At 48.8% G+C, this 27,802-nt stretch overlaps 9 protein-coding genes and 1 non-coding gene across 10 annotated transcripts; 4 read left to right on the top strand and 6 right to left on the bottom strand.

Annotated features, from left to right (window-relative positions):
- Positions 1–38: 38 nt before the first annotated feature.
- Positions 39–1,904, top strand: BO94DRAFT_612388 (Zn(II)2Cys6 transcription factor domain-containing protein; the record flags this gene model as incomplete). The annotated part of the gene is made up of 3 exons (XM_025616674.1): positions 39–336; positions 399–659; positions 736–1,904. The coding sequence occupies 3 exons, from the start codon at positions 39–41 to the stop codon at positions 1,860–1,862; spliced, it is 1,686 nt and encodes a 561-aa protein (XP_025470616.1). The 3' UTR covers positions 1,863–1,904.
- A 313-nt stretch (positions 1,905–2,217) lies between these two features.
- BO94DRAFT_420547 (4-hydroxybenzoate octaprenyltransferase) lies at positions 2,218–3,036 on the bottom strand (the record flags this gene model as incomplete). Its single annotated transcript, XM_025607401.1, has 1 exon — positions 2,218–3,036. A coding segment is annotated over one exon (819 nt), but the record flags the coding sequence as incomplete, so codon positions are not given.
- An 884-nt stretch (positions 3,037–3,920) lies between these two features.
- Positions 3,921–3,991, bottom strand: BO94DRAFT_t85. Its single transcript has one exon. It is a non-coding gene; the product is annotated as a tRNA-Gly (tRNA).
- An 81-nt stretch (positions 3,992–4,072) lies between these two features.
- On the bottom strand, positions 4,073–5,050 carry BO94DRAFT_572424 (uncharacterized protein; the record flags this gene model as incomplete). Its single annotated transcript, XM_025614923.1, has 2 exons — positions 4,367–5,050; positions 4,073–4,310 (listed from the first exon to the last, which is right to left on the bottom strand). The coding sequence occupies exons 1-2, from the start codon at positions 4,885–4,887 to the stop codon at positions 4,073–4,075; spliced, it is 759 nt and encodes a 252-aa protein (XP_025470614.1). The 5' UTR covers positions 4,888–5,050.
- Positions 5,051–6,433: 1,383 nt separating this feature from the next.
- Positions 6,434–12,665, top strand: BO94DRAFT_485320 (putative DEAD/DEAH box helicase). Its single transcript, XM_025608978.1, has 4 exons — positions 6,434–6,507; positions 6,571–7,228; positions 7,278–9,112; positions 9,171–12,665. Exons 1-4 carry the CDS (start codon positions 6,479–6,481, stop codon positions 12,310–12,312), a joined length of 5,664 nt encoding a protein of 1,887 aa, XP_025470613.1. The 5' UTR covers positions 6,434–6,478; the 3' UTR covers positions 12,313–12,665.
- Positions 12,666–17,243: 4,578 nt separating this feature from the next.
- BO94DRAFT_612380 (uncharacterized protein) lies at positions 17,244–17,748 on the bottom strand (the record flags this gene model as incomplete). The annotated part of the gene is made up of 1 exon (XM_025616673.1): positions 17,244–17,748. A coding segment is annotated over one exon (505 nt), but the record flags the coding sequence as incomplete, so codon positions are not given.
- Positions 17,749–19,842: 2,094 nt separating this feature from the next.
- On the bottom strand, positions 19,843–20,767 carry BO94DRAFT_543146 (DUF3632 domain-containing protein; the record flags this gene model as incomplete). The annotated part of the gene is made up of 2 exons (XM_025613123.1): positions 19,843–20,282; positions 20,350–20,767. The coding sequence occupies 2 exons, from the start codon at positions 20,765–20,767 to the stop codon at positions 19,843–19,845; spliced, it is 858 nt and encodes a 285-aa protein (XP_025470611.1).
- An 892-nt stretch (positions 20,768–21,659) lies between these two features.
- Positions 21,660–24,572, top strand: BO94DRAFT_612378 (S8 family serine peptidase). Its single transcript, XM_025616672.1, has one exon. The coding sequence runs from the start codon at positions 22,114–22,116 to the stop codon at positions 24,187–24,189; it is 2,076 nt and encodes a 691-aa protein (XP_025470610.1). The 5' UTR covers positions 21,660–22,113; the 3' UTR covers positions 24,190–24,572.
- Positions 24,573–25,396: 824 nt separating this feature from the next.
- BO94DRAFT_458756 (phosphate permease) lies at positions 25,397–27,174 on the top strand (the record flags this gene model as incomplete). The annotated part of the gene is made up of 3 exons (XM_025607811.1): positions 25,397–25,911; positions 25,953–26,452; positions 26,495–27,174. The coding sequence occupies 3 exons, from the start codon at positions 25,397–25,399 to the stop codon at positions 27,172–27,174; spliced, it is 1,695 nt and encodes a 564-aa protein (XP_025470609.1).
- Positions 27,175–27,328: 154 nt separating this feature from the next.
- BO94DRAFT_310924 (uncharacterized protein) lies at positions 27,329–27,802 on the bottom strand. The gene is made up of 2 exons (XM_025606824.1): positions 27,442–27,802; positions 27,329–27,357 (listed from the first exon to the last, which is right to left on the bottom strand). The coding sequence occupies exon 1, from the start codon at positions 27,725–27,727 to the stop codon at positions 27,494–27,496; it is 234 nt and encodes a 77-aa protein (XP_025470608.1). The 5' UTR covers positions 27,728–27,802; the 3' UTR covers positions 27,329–27,357; positions 27,442–27,493.

Genomic DNA, 27,802 nt, shown 5'->3' with positions numbered 1-27,802 from the left:
CTTATTTCGTACCATATGGTCATATAACCACGGTGCCCATGGCTAGAGGCATACCTGAGCCCTCGTCGGGTTCAATTAAGGCTCTACGTTACGCTTGCGACCGCTGTCATGGGCAAAAGCTGCGGTGCCCTCGCTCCCAAGCCGCTGATAAGCCTTGTCTTCGCTGCCAGAAAGCTCAGGTACCATGTACCCTCAGCGTAGCACACAAGGTCGGCCGTCCGCCAAATTCACGCAATAGAATTTCCAGTCTGCTGCCAACTAGCTTGCATGCACAAAACACAAGGCCTGGTAGGTCCTTCCGGGATATGAGAAGGAGTCCTGATGGATCAACTAAGGGTAAGTCATTTCTATTCGATATATCCTCAAATGTGTTGATAAATAACACCTGATGGTCTCAGAGCATTGCAAATTGCATAAGCCTCCTCAGGACCTCAATCCCAGCGAAAATGGTTCTATGATGGACCTCGACCCATCTTCAATTGTACCCCATTCGACAGCGCCAACCCAAGCCTCTTTCTCCGTTACCTCTGACTCTGCAGTCTCTATGGACACGACAACACCAATCACTCGCTCGATTCCTTCGATTTGTGATCAAGAGTCGGAAGAAAACAATACATCCGTGGATTCAGGTCAATATATGGCAATATGGTCAGCTCAGGGTATAGAGCATCTCTCAGCTTTCATCATTTTCTCTTGTGGGCTTTCATACCAGGTTCTACCCTACATAAAGGATAGTCATAGTGATACGATCAGATCTTGCAGAAAACTACGACTGTCCAAACCTTGACTCTCCGGACGAGCCTACGCCTGAAGTCAACGAGATTGGGGTGTCGCACCATCCCGACTCACATGGCATCTACAGGAATGAACCAATGCTCGACTATACCGCGTCGTCGGGCTCGTCCCATTCTCAAGAATCGACTATATCACAATCACGGCAGACTAAGCCTATATGTCAAACATTCGCGGAAGAGGAATTCCAGGGCTCATTTCACCATTGGGGTGGTTTTTCGGCTCAGGCCGGCGCCAGCATACCATCATACGAATGGCTTTCCCACTCCAAATTCGTCACCTGTCTGCCGAAATTAGTTGATCTCAACATGAACCTTCTTCGGCTGTCGGAAAAATCTCGAGTTACAACTGCCCAGTCCCTCAAGGCTCCAGCTGGTCGTGAAAATGAGGTGATTATCGAGATAGTTCAATATTCAAGGGAGCTAATTGATCTAATGACATACATCAAGCCCACCTGTCGCTCGAGCCGTGACTCTCTTGCAAGGCAGTCGAGCACAGATATTTCCTACAGCATATACGATACTAGCACTCACTCCGGAAGCTCTTCTCACAGCCTGGACCCAGATATGTACGTTCAATACGACATATTGTCGGACGTTGCTTCCGGCGGGCGCACCGAGGCTGGTTCCCGGCGTGATTCGATGTCAGCAAGTACATTGATCTTCCTTGTAATGGGATGTTACACGCAGATAATGTACGTATTCGAAACGATCATCGACTGTCTATATCAAGATCCAACAGCATCTGCCAGTCAAAGCCGCAGCGGATCCTCGCTGGAGACTTGCCTCCATATTCACACGATTACGTACCTGCTCGATCACTTGCACAAAGCCCTCTCTGCCTATCCACCGGACATTCCTCGAGACAATGAGTTTGACAATATCATATATAATGACGACAGCAATCTACGTGCTCAGGGTCTAAGATGTGCGACACCAGCGTTCGGCAAGAGCACAGCAGGTATCCTTCTGGGCCAGGCATCTTGGGAAATTGGAGAGCGCGAGAAGGGCCTTGCGAGCAAGATACAAACTTTAAGCCATACTGTAAATATTAGTCGATATTACAACTAGGAGAGGATGACAGTCCCCTGGGCTCGGTTCTCGGATTAGGAAACTTCACACACATACCGTGTGGTTTGGGCTGGGCAGCATATGGATGCGGATACTGTAAAAACTCTAGATATGGAGATGGAGGAATAAAAAAGTAGAAACGAGACACTGCGTCGATGAAACACCACTCCGAAGTGTCGCATGTAAAGCATCCCACCACCTTACCCCTTCACGACAATCTCCGATAATGTTCACTGAAAAACCCACCTATAAAGCTCACAAACGCGAACCCAAAGACCCATCCAGACATCCAACGCCAGCGAGAAAGAAAGGACAAATGAATCAACCCTACAACCCCCATCAACCCCAGAACCAGCCCTACCACCGAAAACACAAGATACTGTAATCCCATACCCACCAACACCCCTAAGACCGAAAGAACCCCAGCAATCCCACACACCAAACCCCAAAGCAGAACCAAAAGATGATTCCGGAACAAGACCGCCATCCCCTTCACCCCAGACTTGACATCATCCGCCGTATCTTGTGTCGCATACACAACATCATAAAACACAATCAACAACACAATAGCCAACATCAAACACATCGTCGGTATACGGTTCCTCCCTGCCAACACATCCACATCCAGCGTCCACGCCGACAAAACAACCGTCAACCCCAACGAACATCCCAACACTACCTGCGGGAAACTCGTGAATCGTTTACAGAACGGGTACACGAGCGATAGTAAGGCGACTATCCCCGCCACGGTCATAGCGTGGGACGATATACCTTTTAGTGAAAGCAGTGCGAGAGAAAAAAGCACAGCTGCATAGATGTGTGCTTGCGAGGTCGTGACTGCGCCCCGGGCAATAGGTCGGTTCCGACATCGAGCCGTCTTTCGATCGAAGTCCTGGTCTACGGTGTCGTTCCAGACACAGCCTGCGCTTCGACATAGAGCAGCCCAGAGCATGAGGCGGAGGGCCCGTGTATAGAGTGTGTGAAGTGGAGCAGGTGACGGTCCGATGGCTGAGGCGTAGGCCAGACCCACGATGTGAGGTACCCAGACGAGGTAGATCCCATGCGGCTTGTCAATGCGGATGAGCTCGGCGTAGGGGACCCAGGAGGATGGAAGGGTAGACAAGAGACCTGTCTGAGGCGGTGTGTATTCTGATTCTTCTGACAATGAAGATGGTTCGGGTTTATTGATCATATTGGATGATGATTTTGGGTTCTCTCACAACAAGACAAGGCCAATTCCAATGACTGGTATAACATTAACAGGGTAATGATCCCTCAACAAGGTAATATAATTTACTCCCAGTTCAATCTCAAACATCTCCTAAGAGCCGTCCCTCCCCTCTCTTCCTCCTCGGAAACACAAGCTTCAGTAAACAACCAACCCATACCAAACACCCGTTACACCACCTCCTACATCTCCCTCCTCATGGAACAAATCCCCCAAGCAACCCACCGAACCCATAGAAAAATAAATTATTCCCCGACTCCAGACATCAGATAATATTCACCGAATATTGTGGCTGCTCCATTACGTATCCTCAGCGCCTGTGGCTTTTCCACCACCCCCCCCCCCCCCCTCCCGAAATCATTTCCCAGCCATGACAAATTCCCCATTTAGCATCTGCAGACATCGGCTAGGGAAGTGGCTGTATTTGAACTGTCAGAAAACGGTTTGGGGGGGGGGCAGTCCGGATCGTGAGAAAAAGAAAAAAAAGGGAAATGATGGTAGCGTAAGGGGGTGAGTTTGAGGCAAGACACAATTGTGAATAGTTTGGGATAGACTGGCGATGGTCGTCGCGCTTGGGCCTGTAGTGGCTTGGTTCAATGTTGCGATATTTTTATTTTGGGCGGGTGAGTTGGGAACTTTAGTTTTGTGAGGCGAGGGAGGTGTTTTGTTGGGCAGGGTGGTTTGAGATAACTTGGTATCTACCTGAGGGATTTATTTATTCATGTATCTTATTTTTCTTTTTGTTTTGTAAAAAAAATCGGTTAATAATGAGAGAAGAGATGCGAGGCTAGAATACTGCCTGAGGCGGGAAAAAAGTAAAGTTGACTAAATGCATTAGCTGGGAGTCGAACCCAGAGCCCAACCTTGGAAGGGTTGAATGTTACCGCTACACCACTAATGCTACTTGTTGGAAAATAAGCAGTTACTTTAATTTATATTCACAACATTGATATAGCTCCATCCCCACATGGCCGCTCGCTCACTATGCAGGTTTTCTATGTTCAGCGTAGATAGAAACCTTCCGACCATCTGGCAGCACCTTTTCCCTCTTGCTAATATAAACAAGCAGAATACCGTAGACAAGATCGCAGACCAATGCAGTTGACCATAGGTAGACCCCAAGTGACATATGAACGTACGAATATGTCTCTGGCCAGGTATAGGTCCGCCAGAAGAGTGGGACGTAGGGCATGAGGATTGTTGCGAGGGTTCGAGTCAGCCTAGCTCATTCAATCAGCAGCATACATTAACATCATCGTGAAAGCCGCCCACTCACCAGATAGCTATCGTGTTTGCACCTGTATGCCCCCGCGTAATCAACTGATTGACCGACAGAACCGAGATAAACAACTGCGACAGCCCCCCATCCCAGAACTTGCACTCCGTCGGATCCTCGAACCTGCTGAACCACCAGTCGAGAAAGAGCCAATGTCCCAGCATGCACCAGCATGTAAGTCCGAACAAGATCTTCCCCAGGTTGTCTCGCACGAGCGGTGCATGCTCCCATTCGTACTTGCCGTATTTCAGTGTCTGCCAGACGAGGCCCACGTCGATGACAGCCCACATAAGAAATGCAGCGTTCTTAATGGGAGTATCAGCGAAGTGGAGTGTGAAGACTATTTCCCAGGCGAAATTGTTGGCCAGAGCGAAGAGTGGCATCGAGTAGGATTTGGTGCGGATGCCCTCCCGGATCATGAGAATGTAGCTGACACACCATAGGAGCATGCCGACCGCGCTCACAGGTAGGATCCAAGCAGAATTTAGGGGATCGGGAGGCTCAACGGGATTGGCGCTCATTTCGATTCGAATGGTCGTGGATGTGCTGGATTGGAGGGAGTCTGAAATTTGAAGGCTTCCGAAAGATAGAGAACTGGATTTAGACTTAGAGGCGGATGGGGATGTAGGAAAAGGCGAGGATTCGTGTTTTTGCCTGTAATCAGACCTCGTCAGCAAATAACACGATGGATGGTTTAGTTTTGTCGTGATGCCGATCAAAGCCAGGGAGACCTAGTGATCGGGGCCCTCGTCTCTGCCATTTCGTCTGACGATGAGCCTCTGAGAACCAAGGTAATACACCGAATGTAGTCTGCAGGAGGGATGCAATAGTTCAATCAACTGAAGAAAACGGTCGGGCTGGGGATAGGACGCGACCAGCTGGATGTTAAATTGGGCTGACAATGCTTGTCGGTGTCAGTTATGGGCCAAAGAGGAACCCGTCCTTTCTTTTTCTGATGGCGGGGTACTTCTAGACTCTCAAGAATACTGCAGCACCTTGTAGGATATTTGGCAAGGCAAAGAAGAAGCATCCCGATCCTAATTACTGATCATATTGAAATGCGGAGGCTGCATGGATCACAGTACCAACGCGACACGACATGAAGACTGCCCAACCACACAATGTGATGGAGCCGCCACGGATAACATCAGCAAATCATGCTATCTTCCAATGAGGGGGAGATCATACGATGAGAGATGGCTATCTTCTGTAGCTGCTGGGGGGTAACACAAAACTCGAGGGAAGCAAAATTGGTCGCTAATGTCGTCTCCCACAACACTCATGGCCCCAGAAGTGAGAACCTTTACGAACCTGTGCACCCTGTAATTTGCATTACTTTGTAAGCGTCACCAGGCTTATTTTGTGACTGGAATAGGGGAAGATTATTGTTGGTAGATGCTGAATAGAGCATCGGGTGAATATTTAGACGATTATGCTCACGCACCACTCGCGAAGATATAATCATAAACTGATCACTCCATAGATCACAGGAGACCATTGAATTCTACTGATTCGGCTTCAGATTAGATAGAATATATCATCCAGCGTGGCCACTCATTCTCGTTCTTGTTAGCAAATGTTCCTATGTATTTAATCTGTACTATAATTGAATGAAGTCTCGAATATGGTTTCCCTCATTCTTTTCACGAAAGGTACAAGACAATGCATCCGCAAGCTTGTATTAGAAACTCACCGGTCTGAAATCGGTGGTAAACAACTAGGAAATATGGCCATGGAAATGAACTATCATGAGGTAAGTTAGAACCGGTTGGAGGTGTATAAGTCCATCATCAATGGTGGCCTTGCGATCAAGTACTGACTTGAAGATCTAGGAACTGACCTCCTGGACTTGCTATATGATCCAGCACAGAGTAATATCTGACCTCTGGTGCAATGGCATAGATCGACTCAGTCGTGGCAGTGAACAAACAGGGTGACGGGTCCCGGCCTGAGGCTCGTTTGAAGGCTGCCTTACAGCCTTGCAGTGAATCACCTGCGTTAGACTCTGCGTCTGCCCCGCGCCCACAGACACTCCCTTCTCCCTTTCTCATAATCTCCCATTGTTGTCACATTGTTATCCTGTTTCTACGGGCGTTTACTGGAGATATAATCATGGCGGATTCCAATAAACTCTTGACATGGTACGTATAACACAGAGCCCATCAGGCTAGCTTAAATAAGAGCAGTAACGAATTCATTCTCAGGTACAACGATGTCTACTCTCGTACCGTTGATCTCGTGGGTGACTACGCAGGAAGCGAACTCTTTATCATCGAAGGGGACTCGCTTCTCTTGCACTGCTTGACCGACGACCAACTTCATTTTTCCAGTGGCTTCCAGTTGCTCCATGCGACTTACATTGTGGAACGATTCCTCGCGAACCTTCGCCAACGGAACTGCAATTTTCAGATCGTCTTCTTCTCAGAACACTCGGTCATATCGATTCCCCCGCATGTTGACAAGGCATCCAGGCCAAAGTATAGTCTCGCCCGTGAAGCGATCCTCCAGCATCTTCTACAGAATGCTCCCGATGCAGTCCCGTCCGTGCGAGTGAAGTGCTTCAATAGATACGACAGTCAGGAGTTCCGAGAATACCTTGCTGCAGAGGGTGTTTACTTCTTGATGTGTCATGATGGAGCATTGATGGAACACAACCAGCATGGCAAAGAATCGGTAACAGTAGGTGATAACGAGAATCTAAGGGTGTCCGGTGACTCGGATTTTGGTAGTGAAGGAACGGTTGATGGTGCTCTACCGACAATTGGTCCGACTAGTGCTATCCTCAGATCTATGATATGCTGGTTTATTGCCCATGGTTACAACATCTCATTGTTGAATAGTGTGGAGTGTCGAGACACGAAGGTATGCCTCGACCCTTTACACAGTATTATTCATGTTCTAACAGTAACAGGTGTTCACTACAGTTCTAGAGGGCTCCGCAGAAAACGCACAGAACATCTATCATGCCAGATTAAAACCTACCGGAGACCCAGAATCATCCGAGCCCGACACCCAAAAATTGGCAGAATTCGATACAAAGACTGTCCATGGCCACATCAAAGCTCATCCGATCGCTCAACGTTCTCTCGCCAAATCTTCCTCGACGGAGTTTATGCTACGCAAGTTCATGGATATAATTGGCACCACATGTCATCATGTCACCCAGCGGGAATGGGTTTCGGTACTTACCGCAAGTACCGTGCTCAACTTTGACTCTTTTGAAGCGAATGACATGGTGGCAATATGTGCCCTGCTTCTACACACAGTTATACTGAGCGAATGCAAGCTTAGTGATCGGACCTACAGCCCCACAGACTGCACTGGTGAGCTTTTTCTGGTGCAGTATGCTGAGATGGCTAGGGATATCATCACGTCACCACTTTGGCACGAGGCTGTCAGAACTCAATCTATATGTTGTGATCTGGCAGACCTGATGGATGGAAGATTGTTCCTACAGTTGTTGGAGCTATGCCGCACCACACCTCGAGGATTTACCCTCAGCCAATCGGTATTGACCCGATTCTCGGTCCTCACATCCCTGGTGAAATATCTTTGCGGATCCGAAGTATCTGGTATAAAGATCATCAATGAGGCAGACAAGAAAACAGCAAGCGGCAACAGGCGGACGACAGTGTCGTCTAAACACCTGCCTAACGATCAGAAGGAGCCTGCTAATGCCGTACTGCCGTTCAACAATCCTGTTTTTGATCCTCATCTCAGGCCTATATCTCTCGTCGTTGACGAGTCCGCTACTGAGATGAGCGACTTTGTGGTGTCGCGGACTTTTGAGGAAATGAGTCACTGGCATAACCATAAGCGCCCGCTCGATAAACGAAACGAAGGTCCCATGCCAGAAAAGCTCCTTCGCCGGAACCAATTCTTCATGGCCGAAATTACGAAATATGCTGCCAGTCTCACGAATGCAGCCGGGGGGATACTGGAACCAGAGACGGTTTTCCTAAAACCTGAAAAACACTTGGGTCGTGAGCCGATAGTAAAGCGAACCATCCGAGTGACTGAAACGCCTCGAAACAAGCAATTGAAAGTGAACGGCCCAAAGCAAGGATCCCACCAAAAGATGGTCGGGTCATTGGTCAAAAATCAAGCGACAATTCAGGTACAGGAAAAGCAACACAGCGCCGGTGCCAGGCAACTGAAAGCTTGGGGCAACAAGTGTCAAGGCTTCGAGAAAGAGACTAGTTTGACTCGAAGGTATCTCAAAGCTCGAGAGTATCTTGTCAGTCTTGAAAAAGAAAAAAGATATTTGGTGGAGGTCGAGGTACTCACCTACCAGGTGAGTACTTTGGTGCAACTCTGGAAGAAGAAGTGTGCGTCAAATGAGCAAGAAAAATCTCTGTCGATAGTGGCACTCATATGGTATGCTATTCTTCAAATATCCAAGGCAAAGCAAGGTATTACCGACGAGGTTGGGCGCCGCATACAAGATACCATAAACGTGTTCAACCTTCCAGCCATTGACATCTCACCTAATAGCGCTGGGAGGCTTTCATTCGAATTCACGTCGTTGGCGTCGCCTAAAGTCAAACTCGAAACAGGCTTGTCGCCGGTTGAGTTTCAACTTATTCATGCTGGACCGTATTTTGACCGCAACATGGACTCGGCACCGGATGCTCGTGTCCATGACTTCGAACCTGACCGGTGGCAGCGAGAGATCTTGGACCAAATCGATGCCAAAGCAAGTCTCTTTGTGGTCGCTCCAACTAGTGCGGGAAAGACATTCATCTCGTAAGTACATGCTATGGCCGTGCCACTGCTTTAGACCCAGATTCTGACAGCTGTTCAGTTTTTACGCGATGAAACAGATTCTTGAGGATAGCAACGATGGCGTTCTAGTATACGTCGCCCCGACTAAGGCTCTTGTCAACCAGATTGCTGCTGAAGTCCAGGCAAGATTTAGCAAAAGTTTCAAGCATGTTGGGAAGTCAGTCTGGGCCATTCATACCCGTGATTACCGCATCAACGACCCGGCAGGCTGTCAGGTTTTGATAACGGTTCCTCACATCCTTCAAATTATGCTTCTTGCCCCATCGAATGCAAGGTCATGGTCATCCCGGGTTAAGCGAATTATTTTTGATGAGGTCCACTGCATCGGCCAGGCGGAAGATGGAGTTGTATGGGAACAACTGCTTCTCCTTGCTCCTTGCCCTATTATTGCACTCTCCGCGACGGTTGGGAACCCGGAAGAATTCAAGAATTGGTTGAGCTTGACTCAAAAAGCGAACGGTTGTGATTTGAAGATGATTGAACATAAAGCGCGCTGGTCAGACTTGAGAAAGTTCAAGTACAATCCTCCGCAGGCTTTCGTCTTCAAGGGGCTACCAAATGTCACTGATATGGCAGCACTCGGTCTCGATGGCTGTCCAAATATGTCATTCATACACCCTGTGACAAGCCTCATTAATCGATCAAGAGGAATCCCGGACGATTTAACTCTTGAGCCACGCGATTGTTGGAGTCTTTGGAAGGCCATGGACAAGTACAAAACAAATAAGTATCCGCTTGACCGAGATTTAGATCCCTCAGTTGCACTGCCGACCGTCATTTCAAAAACGAATGTATTGGAGTGGGAGGCTAAGCTGAAGACTGTTTTGAAAAGCTGGCTGAACAACCTGGACTCGCCATTCAATGCGGTTCTGGAAGAGCTCTCCCCCAAGTACCAGCCTGACAACAAGTTTGGTGTTCAGATATCGACTGGCGTGCTTAGTGAATCCGAAACACCTCGCAAAGTTCGGGATACCAGTATTCTTGATACGACACTTCCTCTCATTTGTTCCCTGCATGACCAAGGCGCTCTTCCGGCGCTATTTTTCAATTATGATCGGAGTTGGTGTGAGAAGATATGTCAGGAAATTTTGAGTGAATTGCAGGAATCCGAAGCCCATTGGAAGGCTTCGAGTTCGGCTTGGACACAAAAGATCGCTGAATGGGAGACCTGGAAAAAGGTGGAAGCCAAACGCGCCAAGCAGAAACTTCCAACCAGGAAAACAGGAAAGGGAGAGAGCATGTCCAAGGAGGAGCAGATGCGCGATATGACTGCCGAGGAGTCGAGCTGGCATGAATCCTTCGACCCTGAAGAACCAGATCCCAGGTTCTCACTGGCCGATATGAAGAAATTGGCGCCTTCGGAATTTGAAGATTACGCTGAGGAGCTCAGGAGACGCGAGGTCCCCCAATGGCTAATCGATGCCTTGAAACGAGGAATCGGTGTCCACCACGCCGGTATGAATCGCAAGTACCGCCAGGCGTGCGAGATACTGTTTCGCAAGGGCTACCTACGCGTCGTCATCGCTACAGGCACATTAGCTCTCGGAATCAATATGCCTTGCAAGACTGTTGTATTTTCTGGAGATTCCGTCTTCCTGACAGCCCTTGGGTTCCGGCAAGCAGCCGGTCGAGCTGGACGCCGAGGCTTTGACTTTTTGGGCAACGTTGTCTTCCAATGCATATCGCATTCCAAAGTTTGCCGCTTGCTGAGCTCAAAGCTTCCGAGTTTGAATGGGCATTTCCCCATCACAACAAGCTTAGTGCTGCGACTCTTTATTTTGTTGCAGAAATCCGAACAAGCTCCCTTTGCCGTCAAAGCGATCAACTCGATTTTGTCGTGTCCACGGATCTATCTCGGTGGCCCGGATTCCAAGCATACCGTACTCCATCATCTGCGATTTTCAATTGAATATCTTCGCCGTAACTATCTGCTGGATACCAACGGGCTTCCTCTCAACTTTGCGGGCACAGTAGCACATCTCTACTACACCGAAAATTCCAGCTTTGCGTTCCACGCGCTCCTCAACGACGGTTATTTCCACAGACTGTGCAAAAATATTAGCAGCAATCCTAACTGCGTTGTTCTGACATTAATGTTGGTTATGTCACACCTTTTTGGGCGCCAATACCTACGGCCTTCTATCTTGGAACGTCTTCGGATGTCCGAGAAAAAGCCCACCTCTGTCGTGGTCCTTCCCAGCCTGCCAAAACACGCAGCTGAAATCCTACGCTCCCATAACAAGAAGACCCTCGAGATTTACTCCTCCTATGTTACGACCTTTGTTGAGCAGCACGTCAAGGATCCAGACTGCTTTCTCCCGCTGACGCAAATCAAGTGTGGAGGCGATAAGTCCCCGGATGAAATCAGCTGCTTGTTGCCTATCACTCCTCCCACTCGAGTCACTTCGTCATTCGTTGCACTGTCAGGGCACAAAGACGAATGGCGGAGCATCTCCGATCTTAGCCAGAAGGTTCGCAGCGGAGTCTGGCTGGAGTGGGCTGTGGTTCCATATGTTGGTCTTTTCCCCGAAGAGGGCAAGTTTGCACTGAATGCCTATCTATACGATTTCTTCAAACACGGAAATGTAGAAGCTTTGGAGAAGGAAAATATTATCCGCAGAGGCGACATATGGTTCGTTTTGAACGACTTTTCCCTCGTTCTTGCGACGATCGTGACCAGTTTTGAGAATTATCTAAAGTTGTCCAATAATACTGATATGGATTTGTTGGACGTGGCAGGTAGTGGCGATAACCGTGAGCTCAGCTTGGAAGATGATGCTGTTGATACAGGTCAATCATCTCCTGGGAAAACAACGAAGACGGCTGGTCGAATTTCAGCCACGATGCAATCTAAACCCAAGACTCCTATCTCCCCAGGCCCCAGTGCCAGACCCAAGAAATCAAAGGTTGCTGACAGTTGGGAAGACGAGTTGAGCGATGAGGATCCAAGCCAGAAGGACGATGAAATTTCCAAGGGATCCGAAAAGCCCATCAGGACTACCAATCAACTGAAAGGAAAGGGAAAGAATAATGTTGCTTCTGCCCAGCGCAACAGTGACTCTCGAACCGAATTCAACGAGATGGAATTTTTGCAGGTCCTACAGGCCTTTAAAATGCTCCAGGCCGAATTCAATGCGAAGTTCAAGGCCATGTGGGCGTAATAGACAAGATCGTTTTGGCTATTGTTTGATAAAAGCCTTGGACGATTTGGGTGGACATGTTTTCAATTGGCTTCTGATGAATTTCTATATTCACGAATCTTGCCTCTTGCTCAATTTGAATCTCGGATCGCTCGGTTTTGAATAGTTAATGGATTACAGAATGTAACTGAATTTTCTTGGTGCAGCTATTGGAATCGCTGTCTGGCTATGAGAATAATACACAGCATCGAGCATTCCCTTGTCATACATTGACTAGTGCTATACTCTAAGGGTCACGGTGATTGCTTTCCTTCACCTATTGCCAGTCACAACAGACATCCCATTCCATGCACTAACCCAAGCTTATAAAATCCATACAATCAATGAATGAAAGTCTATGAGTTGTCTATAAAAGCGGACATCTCATCTTCCTCTTCCACCTCCCCTACTCCTACCACTTATAGCAAATCTAAAGTCAGGCCTATCGTCGATGCTACAGCACATATTTTATAAAACGAATGGCCTTACCATAGGGCACATCTTCTAAGATACTACGCTTTATGCCCGGGGCCCTCTCCTCTCTTTTTAATATCTATAAAACATCCACTACCACGAGTATTGCGAAACAATAATCAAACCTAGTCCTCAGCCTACCTCAGACTCCCACCCAAAGACAAACAGCACCATGTATTTCAATACAAAATAAGCGATGATCAAATTGACACGACTTTCCAGAAAATCAACGAGCGGATACAGGTCACCTTAAGTCCTGTTTTTAGCCAAACGCAGACGAAGCACAACGTGTCATACCTAATTGCATGCATCCATCTAAAGATGCGTGCAACCACATTGTATGACCTCGATGGACGTACATTAAACCCCTGCTGTGTCATTCCCGACCATTCCATCGTCTTAGGAACAGTGGAGGATGCTGTGGCTATTATACTTCGAATATCTATTCATGCATGTCGCAAACGAGATTTTTATAACGCACATATTCCCCTGGATGTTATCGCACCTAGATTAACCGTTTATCATAAGTTTCACGAGGTTGTTTAAGATTGATATCTAACTCCCTCAGCCATCTACACTGCTGCCGTTCGGTCTGCCGCGTTATTATATTAATACTACGACTGGGAAAACAGGAGGGGTTCTCAGCATCACCAAATATGCATGAAGCAACTCAAGCAGAATCGACTCAGTATGACTCAGTATGGAGCCAGAGGTGGGATATACATTGAACGGCTCATGGATTGTTTCCCTACACATGGTGGATATCCAACTCAGTGCTTATGGTCACGGTGAAGTCACTAGCTAGAAGCTGTCCATGGATTTCTTTCAGACAGAGAAGGGAACACTGGTAGATGGTGTGAAACAGCCAAGTTGAAGATACGAAATGTTTGATTTCGATCAACACTTGGATAGATCGATGTGGAAGCGTGAGAATGCTGCCCATGCGAGTATCAGGCAAATCTTAGTTGGACCTGCGCTTTGCACAACATGAGGAGAAACAAAGGATGCATACCAAATTGAAGAGCCTCGATGGGAATCTTCTTCCAGATTATTTGGCACGGGCGTTGGAAGAGGCCAATACCGAGCTATGAGCCAATATAGCAAAGAGGAGTTGGCAGAATACCATCCACATGTCATTCTCAACGAGTCTCATCAAACAACAGGAGCCAGAAATATACTGACCTCGCGCCACGCATATGTCGAGCATTATATAGACGCCAATATTTGAACATTTCAATATTACAGACACTATGGCTCGTCTCAGTAGAGCTCATCGCTCGCTGCTGTCCGTGGAAAGTTGAAGGGCTCGCGTGATGCCTACAACAAGAGGCATCCTGGCTGACAGGTGTGGGCTGGGCAAGACCATTATGGCTCGGTCATCAATCGTGATTGCGAGTTATCGAGTGAGGATGTTGCACAGACTAACCCTGGTACGATGTCCGTCATCTTTGCTGGAGAGGATGGGTGTTTTGGTGAGCAGATCACCGTTTTTTGTAGCCCTCTGTGTCCAAGATAGTGATTGAGCGCTGAGACAAAAATCATGATGGAATATTAAACAGCTAGGCATAGAGATATTCAGAAGTGGAGGGGTGGAAATGTGGTGACTATGAGATATTATCCATTAAATGTACTTCGACGGATAATGCTACGACATTGAGGCTTGCTGCTAACAGACTTCGAGATGCCCTTTACGGCATCAAATACGCTGCATATTCGCCACGTCGTGAAACTAGCATATTCCTACTTCTCTATAAGGTAAAAGATGCCATAAAGGGCGGAGAATTACTTTACCAAGTGCCAAGTTGTGGAAATTCACACCGCACTACTCGATCTGTTGGGTATCGACAAAGCCCTTATGTGGTCATTAGGAAGAAAGACATCTTGCGCTATATGAAAGAGTCTCCTAATACTCCGCATCTGAAGGATGCCGTTCCACAGCATTACTCCGCAAACAGTGGGTTAACCAAGGCTCATACGCCATGGCAACTAACCTGGACGGCATGGATGGTGCAGCAGAGAAAGAGTATAGTCCGGGGTGACATGCTAGCAGATCCCTGGGTATAGGCAAGAGTGCAACAGCCTGCACACTCATTGCAGCGCTCCCATGAGGGTATCGCACAATGGAGACGTGCTGGAAACAAGACCATCATATTGGGCGACTGTGCGTTTTCCCATGTTGCAATATATGTCTACTTCCTCATCCAATTCCGATGTGCAGTCTTCAGTCTCAGCATCACTTTTCAAGCCATTGGTCGGTTTGATTATTTCCGACAATAGAATCTCGGAATGAGTGGATATTATTCCAGGAACATACAATCTGCCGCCATCCCGACATTGGATCGGACAAAAAGGTTCTAGGGCAGCTCGCGGCTGATTTCCATCCTGAGGAGCACCTGGACAATGGAAAATTTGATACAATAGATCCAGAGAGATAAAACTTCGGTTGCGTATGCCAGGTATAAGATGGTATTCGGCACATATACAACGATTGAGGCAAGGTGCAGAGTTTCAGACCGAAAAAATTGGTACAGAAAGTCCTACAAGGCAGAGCACAGTCCTACTAATTAGATGCCCGGTGACTGCCCAACCGACTTGACTCAATAGCATCCATTCCCCGAGAAGAATAGTCAAGTTTGACCCCAGATGGCAGACCATAAAGTCTGATAGCCGACTGGCAACAAGGGACGCTATCAAGACGACACTAATGTGTTTGTTAGACGTCTCATTTGAGCATTTAACTCACCATATTCACGAGAATATCATTGGGATGAAGCTTACAGCTCTGAAGATGAGATCCCAATTTTGAAATCTCGGAAGATGCAATCCACGCGAACACGTGAAAAAACTTGCATTGTCAGAAAAGAGAATCCTGAAAGCCAAAAGGTGCAACTGACCGGTGGCTGGAATAGCGATCCTGTTGCTGGGAACCACCACACTTGGGAAAGCCATAAGGCAATCCAAAAGAAAGGGAACCAATTCCATGGTCTCCATGACAGATGGGGAAGCTCTACTCACATCTGCAAAGAAGGTTGAAGAATTTTCCAAATATCTCAATAGGAAATTATCACCCGCACTCGTCTCAGTCAAGATAGAAGCAGCGAGAAAAGCTCACGCATCGAAAGCGTTAGGGTATTTGGCATTGGAATTCAAATATCAAGGCAAAGGCTTTATGGCATCATAACTGCTGACGTTATGCAGGGAAAGGAGACCGTTGTCGTTAAGTCGGATAGTTTGATCCCCTCCGATAGACGATCCAGGGTTTATAACCGATGATATCTGGGCACATGCCAATGATAAATATGGATAACATCATTACATCGAATAAAGCATGCGTCTTCTTTGCCAGCAGGAACATCTACGGTAATATTGCACAGCCCAGGGGAATTGGAAGTATGACCAGTTTGATACAATCCCCTACATCGACACATGACGAGCCGGTGCAGTCTATCTGAGTGTTTCACTAAAACGCAACAATCCGCTCTCTCCTTCAGTTCATCAAACATCATGACGACCCGATATTATGAGATAACAGATCAGATGTGGATTGCAGACTTTACATGTTGCCGAGCCATGCATAAAAAAGCTGCATCAACTAGTGCAGAGCACTCTACAAATAAAGGCACACAGACAGAGTCTAAATACCCCGCTAACTTTACCAACATAAAGACAGTTTATCCTACATCATCTGACTCCCACCAAGGTCATCTACGTCTTTAAGCGCTTTCCATGAAGTTGATTGTGAAGCAAGCCATATCTTTTGCCCATCGATCTGCAGTACTTCATAGTGTTCGAGCTAAGGAAAAGAGTAGGAAGACATCCTGATAACAACAAGCGAAACATACCCCCGGTATTTGACTAGTTCAGCACTCATGCCACCAAGGACTGGTTCCAGAGAATATGACCGGTGGTCTGTACTAAAGATTTATCATGAACCCTAATAAGAATTTTTCTTTATTACCAACGTCAAAAACCCGACGCTAAAACATGGACTTCCTCTCGAGATCCTAACAACGGCCTTTAACATCTACATGGATACTAACCCCTCTACCATTCCTTCAACCGTGAGAGAAAACCCAATATTATTACATTCTTCACACCTATACAAAACCCCCAACCCCTACGACAGCAGATACACACCAACCCTGATTAAACCCAAGATTCTTACCCAAAACCCAACCCCCATCATGATGAATACTATCTAAGCACAAATTCCCCAGCCTTGCTCCTTATATCCAGGGAATAATCTGGCCCAATCATGTCTGTAACACGCAATGGTGATAACTCTGGAATTCCCAATCGATAAGACGGGGGAAATTTATCCTATCCTGTCGTGACATGGTTGTCGCCCGCGATCCAAGTCTCTGTTCTCGTCCCCGTCCACGGTGGCTATTATATGGTCTGTCAGATAGACACTACTGTGGCGTAATGTGCCATGAAGAGCCCGAGTGTACACTCGGTAGGACATCCTTCTGTCGCGGGCTTTATACTATAATCATGGCCAGCCGCAAGGCACAGGATGCTGCCAGGGAGAAGGAGAGAGATAATTTGGTGAAGGATCTTAATAGCATTGATATGCATGGGCGTAAGGTGGCTAGCAGCTACTCGGAGTTTGTGGCTATGCTTGAGAGCAATGCTGAAAGCGATGTGATACCTAAGGAGATAGCCCTTCAGATGCTTACTACGCTGTCTGATTCTATTATATCTATGTGCAAGGCTACACGTAATGTGTCTACGTTTATACACTTTGCATCTGGTACTGTGGGTGGTGGTTCTGGTGGCTACGCCTCGGGAACCAAGGACCCGGCTACGTACTCCCGCGTTACCCCTGGGGAGACGAAGAGCGTATCCTCGCAGTCTAGAGCACCATCTACTGTTACTGATGCATCTAAGGCTATGAGCCCAAGCTTCCCTAGGCACTACTTTGCCGACGTAGCTCTCGAGTAGGAGTCTGCGTATCCCATGCCACTTATCATATTAGCCATAAAGATATTTCGCACCCCGGGCTTCATTCTCCGCACGTTCGCGTTCCTGAACCGCAGGCTCCTGACCATGGTATCAGCGTTAAAACCCTCAGTGTGTATAGCTTAATGGAGATTGGCCGATTGTTGTTTTGAGTAAAGGCTTGCTTGTTGTTGATGAGCGAATTAGTGGGTTACCGCTCTTGGGATGTTAATGATAGAGAGAACCCAGGTTTGGAGGAAATAGGGGCCGCGAAATGGGAAAGGTGTTACATTATTTCAGGGCTTTCTTGCTTATTGATGGGCTATCCATGGTTTTGTTTCTTCGGTGATGGAGATAGCATGGTGAGGATGTCGGTTTTCACTGTTCTGGATTTGGTGTGCTGATTTAATAGGGGCATTGACAGGGTATTTTGAGATACAAGACCTGTGTATGTCGCAGTTGGGGGTTTGGTCTAGTTAATAGATAATGATGATACTCTACCACTACTGGAAGAACAGAATGCTGATAAACATTATCAATTATACCCTGCCACTAAACAAAACAAACATTGCCCAATCTATTCCAATCCATTCCAATCCCATCCATTCAAGTACTATGTATGTTCCAGCATAGCAGGTAACAAGAGGAACCGATCCCTATATCCCATTAGCACTTGGATCCATAGTGATAGAGCAAAAGGTACTAACCTCTCGTAATTAACTGCTTAAGCCTTGAAGTGGATACCAGCACCCGCACCAAGACCAGCATTGGCAGCGACCTCAGCAGCAGCACCGGCGTGACCACCGATACCGATGTTGAAGGCCTCGGGATTAGGGTTGGGGGTGGCGGCAACAATAGCAGCCAGGAAGGCAGTAGCGAAAGCGGAGATGAGAGTGAACTGCATTTTGCTGGGATTGGTTCTGATATTGTGTGTTAGAATGACTGTACGTAGCGCAAGTATATGGAGATGGACATACCCGTCAAGGAATGGAGATAGAAAGAGCGAAGAGATGGGTATGAAGAAAGAGACAGAGGCTTGCGATGATGGATGGAATAGAAACAATTCAAGCAGGAAATTTCGATGCTTTTATATCTTTTTCTCCCCTCTGAAAAGAGGCATGAGAAGTCGGTCGCGATGGTTGTCGAGGGGTCAGGGGCGTCTGAGATCTGATACCGCGGACTGGAGCTTATTTTCGGATTGTGGGGTGAGAACGGAAGGGATCGCCGATCTCACTTATCGAGACTGCGATCGAGAGGTTGGTGAAAGGGGTGGTTGACTGCGGTGGTTAGCTTCGACCGCGAGACTCAAATTTGGGTTTGTTGCCGGCGGTGGTGACCAGCTTGGCTAGACATTCTGCTCTTTGGGATATCGCCCATTCACCCCGTAAATACTGCCCTTGGCATGAAGACTGAAAAACACGAACGGGTGGTCTTATCTCACTTGTTTCTCTTTCTATCTGAATCCAAACTGGTCGGTTCGGTTCCGACGAACCAGCCCTAGATGCAACACCGGTGTCGATCTGCGGCGGCTCTGAAACGGCTCCGCGATGCTATTTTTACCGTCTCTCTCCAAACTCCTCATTGAACAACTTTCGGATACTTGGACTGTGCTGCAATGTGCCAATGTCATGCATTAAAGTGTGCCGAGGTCTGGTTCGGTCGTTGTCAGAATTGTATCCTTTACCTTTTTTAGGACCGGGATTGGCAGTGTGCTGTCACTTGATGCGACGACCTTAATTACAGAAGGTTTGGCTAAAGAATAACTGGATTTTGATACCTATCTCCTCGCCATTGGAGTATACTCTCCCAATGGCATGTGCAAGACGGCCGGAACACGGATACAGTGCCCCCGATGCACTCCGGCAAAGCCATGAACTGGTCTCAAATGTTTCAGTCGACAAGGCACGGGATATGCCAACTGGGTTCAATTACCTGGCTAGGAAGGATCAGCAAGCAGACTTCCGAGCGCTCCTTGCGGGTCTGAGCAGAATTGGTCTGCGTGAGCCGAAGATCATGCGACTTACCGCTTAGCTATTGGAGGAATGTTGGCGATGCTTTCACATGCTAGGTCGGATCTTGCAAAGCAATTATATCCGCTCACGCCTCCTCGCACCTGTCCATCGCATCCATCGCCTCCTGACATAGTGTCCTAAACTCCTCCGTCCCATCCGCATGGCTCTTCACTTCTTCCAACCGACGTCTCCAGAACTTCCACCGTGGAATTGAGAAACCCTGCAACTGATCCGCCTTCCACAAGCGTCCCCGGGTCCTCTTCTTATCAGCACATGTCCGTTCCTGGCAAGCCGTATAGATAGCGGGCGCAGACAAAATGAACCAAACCGTCGCAGTCGGGATGGTACTGTTCAGTAGGACCTTGTGACCTATCCTCTGATGTGTCTCTAGCGACATCATGCTAAGCAAAGCTTCATAATCCCACGGCGTATAAATGCCACAATTGGTGAAATTGGCCAGAAGTCCGTTGAAATTTCGGAGCTTCAAGTCACACTTATCGCCCAGTTCTTCGGGGGCACTGATCTCTAGTTATTCTGTTAGTTGGTTACTATAGCACACATGATTATCGAGAATATAACAAATGCCACATACGACGCCACCGCTCATCCAAACCACATATAAAATAGCCATGGAGCGACCACTCTTTATACCCAGTCTCCTGGTCCTCATCTTTGACCGGGATTTTTGGTAACGATTCCATTGCTTGCAGGAGGGATATGAACCGTTGCATGGGTTCCCCGCGCCAGTGCAGTTGAGGTACAATGCGGAACATCATCTCCCACAGCTCAAAGAGGAACTGCTTGAGTGTTTCCGGTCGGTACAGTTCATCGTCATCTCGGGGCTTGGGTGGGGTACTTGGGAAGGCGTCGTGGAGTTGCTTCGCTGCTTCGATGGCTGTTAGGGAAGAGTCGGGCGGGAGGTAGGTGCACAGGAGATCGAAAACAGTCTTCTCGACTGGGGACGGTGGGTGAGGATCCTCGCGGGATAGACCGAGGGGGTTGGGTGCCATCGTGCTTGGGTGGTGGATAGATGGTTGGGAACTGTCCTCGGTGGAATTATGGCTTGAAGCACCGCCTTTTCAATCAAAGACTGTCAGTTCAGCTCATCCCAAAATACTATACCACTGGTAGGGGACCACAGACTAAAATATTATGTCAGTATTTAGATGACATAGTGCGCCTAAAATAGACCATAGGTGAATGAGTTCTATCCAGCTTAGTCTTCCTCCAACAGAACTCAAGAAAGGAGAACAAAGGAAGGAAATCGATCTTCGTAGGCTAAGCAACCTACCGTGAAGCAACAGAGGTCCTCACATACGATCTTCCTCCGGTACGGCGGACGATAGCGGCCCTGCGGCAAAACCCCTCCGCCGTCATGGCCGCCCGCCCAGATCCCCACAGCTCACCACCGCCTCACTACTATCCTATTCTAGGTTCCTAAAAAGGCCGTCAACACCAATCATCTACAGATACGTATCCTGCAGTATCTCTACGAGTTAACTGTAAGTTGACACCTGCACAAGATTTAGGTTTAGGTTAGGCTTTACGCTCACACGAATACGAACCCACCTCAAGGATGTTGAGATTAGCACTAGAGCCAGATGACAGCCCCACCCAGGCCAGCCTAGAACACAGAAAACGGGCGAGACCATCCCTATCCATCCTCAAGACATATCGCGGGGTTGATGCCAAGTCTGGTGCGTTTATGGGGTACGTATCCATCTGGTGATCAGGCTAGTATTCACGGATGGCTTTGGGGGATACCTCGAATGGCGTCGGCGAAATGGCAAGATAGACTGGAAGACGGTGGATTAATGCTAGGCAAATATACACAAAAAGGCATTTCTGCATGGGCTGATTCCAGGTAAAAGCAAGTAGGGCCCGAATAGCATCGCCTTTCGCGGCTAAGTTAGAAAGTTGAGTATAACCAACTGTCTTCCATGGCTTGTTGGTAGTGCTTGACAAAAGGTTTTCGTCATAAGCAATCACTGGCACCAAGGCTTATACGGGTGCCAAGTTGTTGCACAATTAATCGTGTTCAGTCCGCAAACGAAGCAGAAGGATGTGTTGTGATCGAATGCGAGGCGATCGAATCTAGATTGCTCTATTTCACTAAACCGGTCAGCAGATCAGTGAGAACGACCAGAGCACCCCTCTCCTAACTTACACTGGAGTTGGCTCCCGGGTCAAACATCTGTCCTCCCAGCTATAAAGACAGCGAGAAAGCATCGAAAGAAACATTCACCGATTTTCCTTATATCTCCACATCTCTTACTATTCGTTCACTTCTCCTTCTGCTCAACATCAAATTCTGCTCAGTGCTATTCTTGCTTCATCAGAGTCACGTTATCTTATCATGGCAGAAAACAACACGTCTGTCATCACGATCAATGGAAACCAATTGGACCCTGCGGCACAACGTCCGTTACTCAGTGCGTTGGGACTTCAGCCGGAGAATGCATCAACCTCAAACCATATCCTGGTGCAGACCAAGCAGCCTCTTTCCAATGAGCAGGAACTGGAGCTCAAGGAAATAGGTGTCAAGATTCTGGAGTATGTCTCCACGAACACCTACATGTGTGAGTTGAGTAAGCGAGACAAACTTTCGGACATCAATGACCTCGACTATGTCTCTTGGGTAAATGATTACTTGGATCATTTCGTGGTTGATTCAAGCTTGAAGTCTTCCGACTATGTGGCGGACCAGTCACCTTTCCCGACCGTGCCCAAAAATCGTTCTTCTCATCTCGTGGACATTGGCCTGCACAAGCACGTGGATCCCGACGCACCAGCTCTTCGAGAGAAAATCGGGGCCGTTGCCCATGCCGACCCGGATGTTTTGGAGGTGGCAGGGAATAAGATCCGGGTTCATGTCGAAAACCAATACCTGGATGATCTTGCTGCCGTCGACGAGGTCCGAGTCATTGAGCCAGTTCATAAGCCTCGACTGTTCAACAATCGGGCGAGGGCAATCATGGGGGCTCCTGTCCAAGTCAATGGCACCGAATTTCGAGGTGACGGTGAGTTCGTAGCAGTAGCCGATACCGGTTTCGATATTGGCCGGAAGGATGACGTTCACCCTGCGTTTACCGACCGAGTCAGTCGTCTTTACGCCCTAGGGCGTCCCGGGAAATCCTGTGATCCCGATGGCCACGGAACTCATGTTTGTGGATCGGTTCTTGGAGATGGGAATTCTGCTTTGATGGGCGGGGACATTCGCGGCACTGCACCGGGGGCCAAGCTCGTGCTGCAATCTCTTCTCGACCGTCGCAATGGACTCGGCGGGATCCCATCTAATTTGTACAATCTTTTCTTGCCGCCGTACCGGGACGATCAAGCTCAACCAGATGATAAAGCCCCAGCTCGTATCCATACGAACTCATGGGGTTCTTCTGCCTTCAACGGGGGCCAGCTGCCATATAACCAGTCCAGTGAGGCCATCGATCGATTTGTCTGGGATCACAAAGACATGGTGATTCTTTTCGCCGCCGGTAACAGCGGGGTGGATGCAGACCGAAATGGAGTTATCGACCCCCAGCAGATCGGGGCCGAAGGAGCCGCCAAGAACTGCATCACAGTGGGAGCGAGTGAGAATGGACGCCCGGAAATCCCGATTCGATATGGTTCTCGATGGCCTCGAGGTCCCATTACGACAGATTTGATGGCGGATCGACCGGACGGCATGGCAGCCTTCAGCAGCCGCGGTCCCACCAAGCAAGAGCGCATCAAACCCGACATTGTCGCGCCAGGGACTGCAATTTTATCGACCCGGTCCCGGAAAGTGATCAATGCGGAGGACAGCTTTGGGCATAGCGATGATCCGGCGTGGTGGTTTCTGGCTGGGACGAGTATGGCGACCCCTCTTGTGGCGGGCGGTGCTGCGGTGCTGCGAGAGTCTTTGGTGAAGAATGAAACCCCGCAGCCCACGGCAGCCCTGATCAAGGCGTTGCTAATCAACGGAGCGGTCGAGCTTACTGGGCAGTATATCCCAAGTGAAGCCGGGCCATCCCCGAACGGCAGCAGTGGCTTTGGGCGCGTAAATCTGACCAAGTCCGTAATCCTTCCCAGCCAGGACGACGGAGGCTTTATCGAAGGGGAGGCCCTTGCTCAAGGCCAGCACAAAGATATCGACGTCAATATCCCGCAAGGAACGGAGAGTTCGGATCTCAAGGTCACCCTGGTCTGGACAGACCCCCCGGGCACGGAGCTCCAGAATGATCTGGACCTGATTGTGATTGGTCCGGATGGAAAGGAAAAGCACGGGAATATGGGGGATGGCTCTGGCTTTGACCGAAAGAACAATGTCGAGCAGGTCGTATGGAAGGGACTGCAGCCCGGTTCCAGCATCAAGGTCAGAGTGTATGCCTTTCATATCTTCCAACGCGATCACAACCAGCCCTATGCAGTGGTTTGGACTATCAACCGTCACTAGATGGTCAAGCCGAAGGGTCTTGCTTCTTCTTTCGGACTTTTTTTCTCGGGCTTTATTACTTTATTTTCTTGAGCAAGCTTTTTGCCAACATTCTCCAAAAGTTGGACATGATTCACAGGAGCGGGGATGAGCGGGGATGAGCGGCGAAGAAAAGCAGGAGCTTCAAAAGGGAAATGAATCTGGGAAAATTGGTGTGAAATTAGTCTTAGTGTCTACTTGGACATTATTTCAATCGCAACAGTAGCTGTTGATTGCATATTACTGCCTCAGTGTCATTCTTCCCTTTGCACCTATGTCTTCGACAACTCGTGGAGTCTGTAGGAATCTATCCTAAAACTCTCGGTGCGCAAGGGATTTCCACATTACCTGGCCCTACACAAATCTAACAACTTTGTGGGCTATTGGTGTAGATTATGGTATCGATTGGTCCTCCATAACCAAGCTTCGTCCATCCTCGTAGCTTTTCCATGACCTAGCTTAGATTGCCGGGGGGTGGGACTACGTCGCAGATCTTCTGTCGCCTGTTACCTGTCTTGCAAACCCTGCCTCGGATTTGAATAATCATCTGCTGCCAGATATGATACTATAGCTCAAGTAACTGAGGAAAGGTGATGGCGCAGTGGGCAACGTGATTGTACACGTGATCCTCGCCTACCCGCCAACCAGGCATCTCATCATCCTCTGTTCTTCCCATCCCTCGTATCCCAGCTACGTGGCCTTCAACTGCCAGGATTTTGAGGACCAGTCCATCACAGGCCAGCATGGGGATGACCCCGCATGATGTCAGGGCAATCTTTGCGGGGAACATTTGATCTCCAGGCTGAAATAAGGTTAACTGCGATGATCGACCGAGACTCCAGACCGTCTGACAGGACTGACCCATGGGTATCTCCAACACCGACTGGATCAGGCAGCCCACGTGCGCCGCCGACTGGCAATGACTGTCTCGACTTCTGTTCAACTTCATCCTCACGAGCACGCACCTCCGCACAAGGCTTTGATTGGTCTCCACTATCATAGAAACATGACAGCAGATTGAGCCGGTGTGGGAAGGAACGGACGGAAAACTGCTCCAATCTCATGTGGACCATCGTTGATAAACCCGCGCTCCAACTTGTTTGCTACTTCTTCCCCAACTCATCTCTGCCCTGCTAACCTTTCTGATCGTACTTCAGAATCAGCTCTACCCGTACCTCCGACCTCAAACATGGCTGCTTCTGGCACTTTTCCAAACTACAACGTCGACCTCTCTCACGTGGAGGATCCCAACGAACGCCGTCGGCAGGCCCTCGCCCGCATTGACAATGCCCCTTTCGGATGGCGTCATGCTCGCGCGGTCGTCGTGGCTGGAGTGGGCTTCTTCACCGACTCCTACGACATCTTCGCCATCAATCTTTGCTCGAGCATGCTAGGCGTCGTCTTCTGGCAGGACGCGGCCACCCGTCCTGGAAAGATACCATACAGCTCCGACACTGCCATCAAAGTCTCTACCTCGGCAGGTACTGTTATCGGCCAGTTGTTTTTTGGATGGCTAGCAGATATTGTCGGTCGCAAGCGCATGTACGGGATCGAATTGATCATCATCATTCTGGCCACCCTAGCGCAGTGTCTGTCCTCGAGCTCTCCCGCCATGTCCATCACAGGCCTTTTGGTCTTTTGGCGTACAGTCATGGGTGTGGGGATTGGTGGGGACTATCCGTTGTCTTCAATCATAACCTCGGAGTATGTCTCCTCTTTGCAGTGTAGCTCAACTGACGATCTAGGTTCGCGAATACAAAGCGCAGAGGGGCCATGATGGGAGCTGTCTTTGCTATGCAGGGGTTTGGGCAGTTTGCTGCTACTATTGTGGCCTTGATTGTGACGGTGGGCTTCAAGGACTCTCTGGAATCTGCATCCTCGGTGAGCAAATGCAGTGGTGTCTGTCAGCTGGCCGTCGATAAGATGTGGCGGGTGGTCATAGGGTTCGGAGCGGTTCCGGCCTGCGCTGCGCTCTACTTCCGCCTGACTATTCCGGAGACTCCGCGTTACACGTTCGATGTCGCGAGAGATCTGCTCAAGGCGGACGAAGATGTCGAGGCCTACATTGAGGGCAAACACGAAGGTCATCCGGACGAAGTCAAACGGGTGGCGGTGCTACAGAGCGTGGATATTGGACTGGTCACCCCAAAGGCTAGTTGGTCGGATTTCTGGTCCCATTATCTGACCTGGAGCCACGGCAAGGTGTTGCTGGGCACGGCAGGCTCTTGGTTCTTCCTTGACGTTGGTAGGTAGCCTCTCGAGTGCTATAAGTGTGCTGACGTTGTAGCCTTCTATGGCCTTGGACTCAACAACTCGATCATTCTGACCGCCATTGGCTGGAATGGCGGGAGTACTGTGTACGAATACTTCTACCGCAACGCCGTGGGCAATCTGATCTTGATCTGTGCTGGGGCCATCCCTGGATACTGGGTGACGGTCGCCACAGTCGACTGGCTTGGCCGCAAGCCAATTCAAATCACCGGGTTTGTCATTCTAACGATTCTCTTTATCGTCATTGGGTTTGCCTATGAGCCATTAAAGAAGTCGGATAACGGGTTGCTGGCAATGTACGTAGTGGCACAGTTCTTCTTCAACTTCGGGCCTAATGCCACGACGTTCATTGTGCCGGGGGAGTGCTTTCCCACGCGATACCGGTCGACGTCGCATGGGATCAGTGCTGCGTCTGGCAAGATTGGAGCGATCATCGCGCAGTGCGTATTTGGCCCGCTGGCGCATCGGGGAGCGAAAGGAGGTGTTAATTCATCGGACACGCCATGGCTCAACCATGTGATGCAGATATTTGCACTCTTCATGCTGTGCGGGTGCTTTACCTCGTTTCTGATCCCAGAGACCAAGCGGTTAACCTTGGAGTATCTGGCTGGGGAGCGGGAGATGCCTACACCTACTGCAGCCACGGGACCGCAGCCAAAGAGTGGGCATGGGGATGCAGCCGTGCATGCTAGTTGATCTGGATGGTGGTTTAATGGGGAGAGCAGAGAAGGGACAGCTTGAACTCGTAAACTCCTATGGAACCAAGACTGCGATTAGCCAAATACCATAATGTATGCTTGTCACGCAGTCAATGAGCAAGACAAATTTCCGGAAATCTGCATCATTTAAATGTTCAGGAGCCGAAATAGTCTATTTCAACTGATAGTAATTAGAATGATGCGTCAGCATGTCTTCAGGATCCCCCCCCCTATCTTTCTTTCATCTCTTCCACCAACCACATACCTCACCTCAATTCTTCCATCAACCACTCCACCACACTTTCATCACAAAACTTTCAATCAAACATCTCAATCAATCTCTCATCAACCCCCCATCCAACCAAATCAACTAAATCACCACCATCCACCATGTCCTCCTCTTCCACTTCCCCTTCCACATCCCCCCTCCCCACCCTAACAACAACCCTCACCACCTCCCCCCACGACAAACTCGCCTCCCTCAACCTCATCGCCTCCAGCATCACCCAACAACGCCAGATGGCCAACAAAACCATCCTCCACCACTCCATCTTCCTCCTCTGTCTAACCGCCGCCCTCTACCTCACCTCGCTTCTCACCCGCGCCACAAACCCAACCAACTACCC

This window comes from Aspergillus sclerotioniger (genome assembly GCF_003184525.1).
Source record: "Aspergillus sclerotioniger CBS 115572 chromosome Unknown BO94scaffold_5, whole genome shotgun sequence".
Classification (NCBI taxonomy): Eukaryota; Fungi; Ascomycota; class Eurotiomycetes; order Eurotiales; family Aspergillaceae; genus Aspergillus; species Aspergillus sclerotioniger.
This window is presented reverse-complemented; position numbering and strand designations above follow the sequence as displayed.

Excerpts from the sequence above, each read along its gene's own strand:
- BO94DRAFT_612378 (XM_025616672.1), top strand. The coding sequence starts at position 22,114 with ATGGCAGAAAACAACACGTCTGTCATCACGATCAATGGAAACCAATTG.
- BO94DRAFT_310924 (XM_025606824.1), bottom strand. The coding sequence starts at position 27,727 with ATGGAGTGGTGGAGGATGGTTTTGTTGGCCATCTGGCGTTGTTGGGTG.
- BO94DRAFT_485320 (XM_025608978.1), top strand. The coding sequence starts at position 6,479 with ATGGCGGATTCCAATAAACTCTTGACATG. Across the intron at positions 7,229-7,277 it reads TGGAGTGTCGAGACACGAAG|GTGTTCACTACAGTTCTAGA; the intron begins GTATGCCTCGAC and ends TAACAGTAACAG. Across the intron at positions 9,113-9,170 it reads GCGGGAAAGACATTCATCTC|TTTTTACGCGATGAAACAGA; the intron begins GTAAGTACATGC and ends ACAGCTGTTCAG.